Below are 2,848 nucleotides of genomic sequence, written 5' to 3' on the forward strand. Positions count from 1 at the left end.
TGTGTGTTTTTTTTCTGGAAAAAAAGGGGGGGGGGGGGTGAATTTACTTGATTTTTTCCTAATGTCTCAGAAAACAGTGATTTTGTAACAGAAAAAAAAATTCTGGGCTTTAGAGTTGACACATGCTTTGCCTGCTGTCTAAGAGACAACTGAAAGCAAGAATAAAAATATTGGTTAACAAATGCTGGATATGTTATCAAGAAATAATACAATCTTAAGTATAAACAGCGCTGAACTGTAATGTAATGTTTCTACTTGGTCTTGGCTGGTGGTGCTTGGATTGCTTTAAATTATGCGATCAAATACCATGGGGGGCAAACCTAAACCAATACATATTTTTTTTTTTTTAAAGAAAAAAGCTTCCTTATCTGAGCTTTTAGGCAAATCCTACATGCCTTGGAACATTCAGTGTAGATCAAACCTCAAGCAGAGACCTGAGGCCCGATTCTGCATCACAGAAAATCAGAATTTTGCAATCAACTTTGCTGAGCAGGGACTTAAAGTCTCAGCGCTGTTTGCAAACAGCATGAAAAGATTAATAGCAGGTTGGGTTGTTTTGTTTTTTGGGTTTTTTTTTTTGAACCAAAAGAAAATAAAAAGTAAAGAAAATAAAAGAAAGACCATCTGTAAAATCTACAAACCTTGCAGGGAGCGGAGGGTCAGCTTTTCCAGCCACTAACCAGGAAGACCTGTGGTAGGCATATCTATATCTTTTATTGTCCACAGGAACTATATCCATTAACACAATGTATTTGGCTTCAGGATCCACTCCCGAGAAGGAAACTCTGATCGTAGGAAACATTCTCCTGAAATAAAGGTGAATCAGAAAATAAATACATGGAAGGAGAACAGAAATAACGGAGCTTCTGAAAAGCAGATAAAATTAAGAATTGTATTTAAACTACCTGGAAAAAAAAAAAAAAAGTGAAGCATCTACTGATTCTGATTCAGTATGACAGAAATTACATCCTGTGTATCTAGTACGCACAGAAAGAGAAGCTTGAAATCAGAACCATTTTTTGTAAGCAAAGAGGAAAAAATGGTAAAAGTGAAAAAGTGAAGAATATTTTTTTACTGTTTGTTAAAAGTACACAACGATTTCAGAAAATAGTTGTGCCTAAGGTACACAAGTCCTTAGAAACGTGGGGTTTTTTTAATGGGATCCATACCAGTGTTAAGGAAATATTGCTGAAATTATTTCCGTTAATATTATTCGATATTTTAGATGCATGTTCTTTTAAGCCTCGCTCACGTATTTCTGAGTGGAATTTTCAAAAGTAAACTTCCCTTTCTTCACCTAAATTTTGGCAAAACACAACTTTAAAATCTAAGGCTTTGGCATAGACCAGAAATAAAGCTAAATAACTTTGAAAAGTTTAAAAATCTGAACTTCAAACTGCAGACGTACTTTTTTTTAACACAGGCTGATAGAGCTCGCTAGTTAGAAAAAAAAAATAAATAAAAATCAGGGAAATACATTAACAAATAACTTTGAGGATTAGAAAACCCGACAAGACCTTGAATTTGACTGACCCAAACCCCAAAAGCATTACTGAAGAAAAGGAACGGTTTGAGGTGATGGAGAAAACCTGGGATTCTTTCGCACATTACTTGCAACCGAGAGGAAAAGAAAGCAAACCGAGTCCTGACTTAATTGCTTCCCCACGACCCCGCATTTCCCTCTGTCCGTACTAACCCAGCCCTGCAAAATCACTGCACGGCACCAAGGGGCTTTTACCCACAGACCGAATTATGAGGGAAATTATTAGGGAAACAAACCAATTATTAGGGAAGCACAGCGCACCGCCAATTAAGGGGCTTTACCCTCTTCCTCCTCCCCTTAGCCCATCCGTGCTGCTCTCCCAAAATAAAAACTTGGGTTTGGGGTTTTTTTGCCTTTTTTTCTTTTTCCACCCCCGTCCAAAGCCACTCTTCGGAAGCTGTCTTACCTCCCGGATTTGGTGATGATCATCTCGGTCCCCAGCTCGTGAAACTTGTCCCAGAGCTCTTTGGTTTCCAGGCTGCAGGAGATTTTGGCCATTTCCTCGCTGGGGATGATGGGGGTAGTGGGGATGAGGGGTTCGGTGCACAGGGATGAAGGGCTGGTGCTAAAATCCCCGTGGGGGTCCAGGCTGGATAAATCACTCAAAGGCTGGGCGCAAGAGGATTTCTCAACGAATTGTTCTGTAGGGTTGGAGAAGAAAAAAAAAAAAAATAATAAGAAACAAAAAACAGACAGGAAGGGGCGATCACCGAGAAAAAAATATTTAAAAAAAAAAAAAAACAACAACAAAAAAAAAGACATTTATCTTTTAGCTGCCCGCACTGTGGTCCAGCACACCCCCAGATCCGCGCTGTTGGGCGTCAGCTCATCATTTGGGGGCTGGGGGAGTGATTTTTGGGGATGAGCCCCGGAAAGAGCACGGAGCGGCTCCCCCCCCCGAAGGTGCCCAGAGAGAGATGCTTCGGGGGGACGGCGGGGACCCGCTCCGCGGGGCGCGGAGGGGCAGGGAGGGCCCTGCGCGGTGTCCCCTTCCCGCTAACTGAGGTTTTCCATGGAAAGGTCACTAGTTCTCACTAAAACGGGAGCTCTCGGCTCCGGGGCTCCGGGGGGAGCCGGGGGTCACGTTGGGGGGAGCGTTGGCGGCTTCTAAACTGCTCGGCTGGCCGCGCAGGCTCCGCGCCTCCTCCGCGGGCAAGAGAGCTCCTAATACCGACTCCCCCGCCCGGAAAACGGGGTCTGCCCTACCCTCCCAGCCCGTTTGATAAGGCTGAACATGCTCCGTTGAAGAAACAGGCTCCGGGGAAGCTGCGGGCGGCCGCGCAACTTGCGCGTGTGCGGTAGCTG

General features: G+C 43.9%; 1 protein-coding gene across 1 annotated transcript in view; it reads right to left on the reverse strand.

Moving 5' to 3' along the window:
* Positions 1-2,197, reverse strand: part of TBX20 (T-box 20) — a gene marked incomplete at its 5' end in the record, with an annotated part of 31,271 nt that extends 29,074 nt beyond the window's left edge. The window contains 2 exons of the mRNA XM_010077575.1: positions 642-806; positions 1,950-2,197. Of these exons, the coding sequence (XP_010075877.1) occupies positions 642-806; positions 1,950-2,197 (413 nt within the window). The remainder of the gene's footprint in view (positions 1-641; positions 807-1,949) is intronic.
* Positions 2,198-2,848: the final 651 nt, after the last annotated feature.

Source organism: Pterocles gutturalis, unplaced genomic scaffold (assembly GCF_000699245.1).
Source record: "Pterocles gutturalis isolate BGI_N339 unplaced genomic scaffold, ASM69924v1 scaffold2443, whole genome shotgun sequence".
Lineage (NCBI taxonomy): Eukaryota > Metazoa > Chordata > Aves > Pterocliformes > Pteroclidae > Pterocles > Pterocles gutturalis.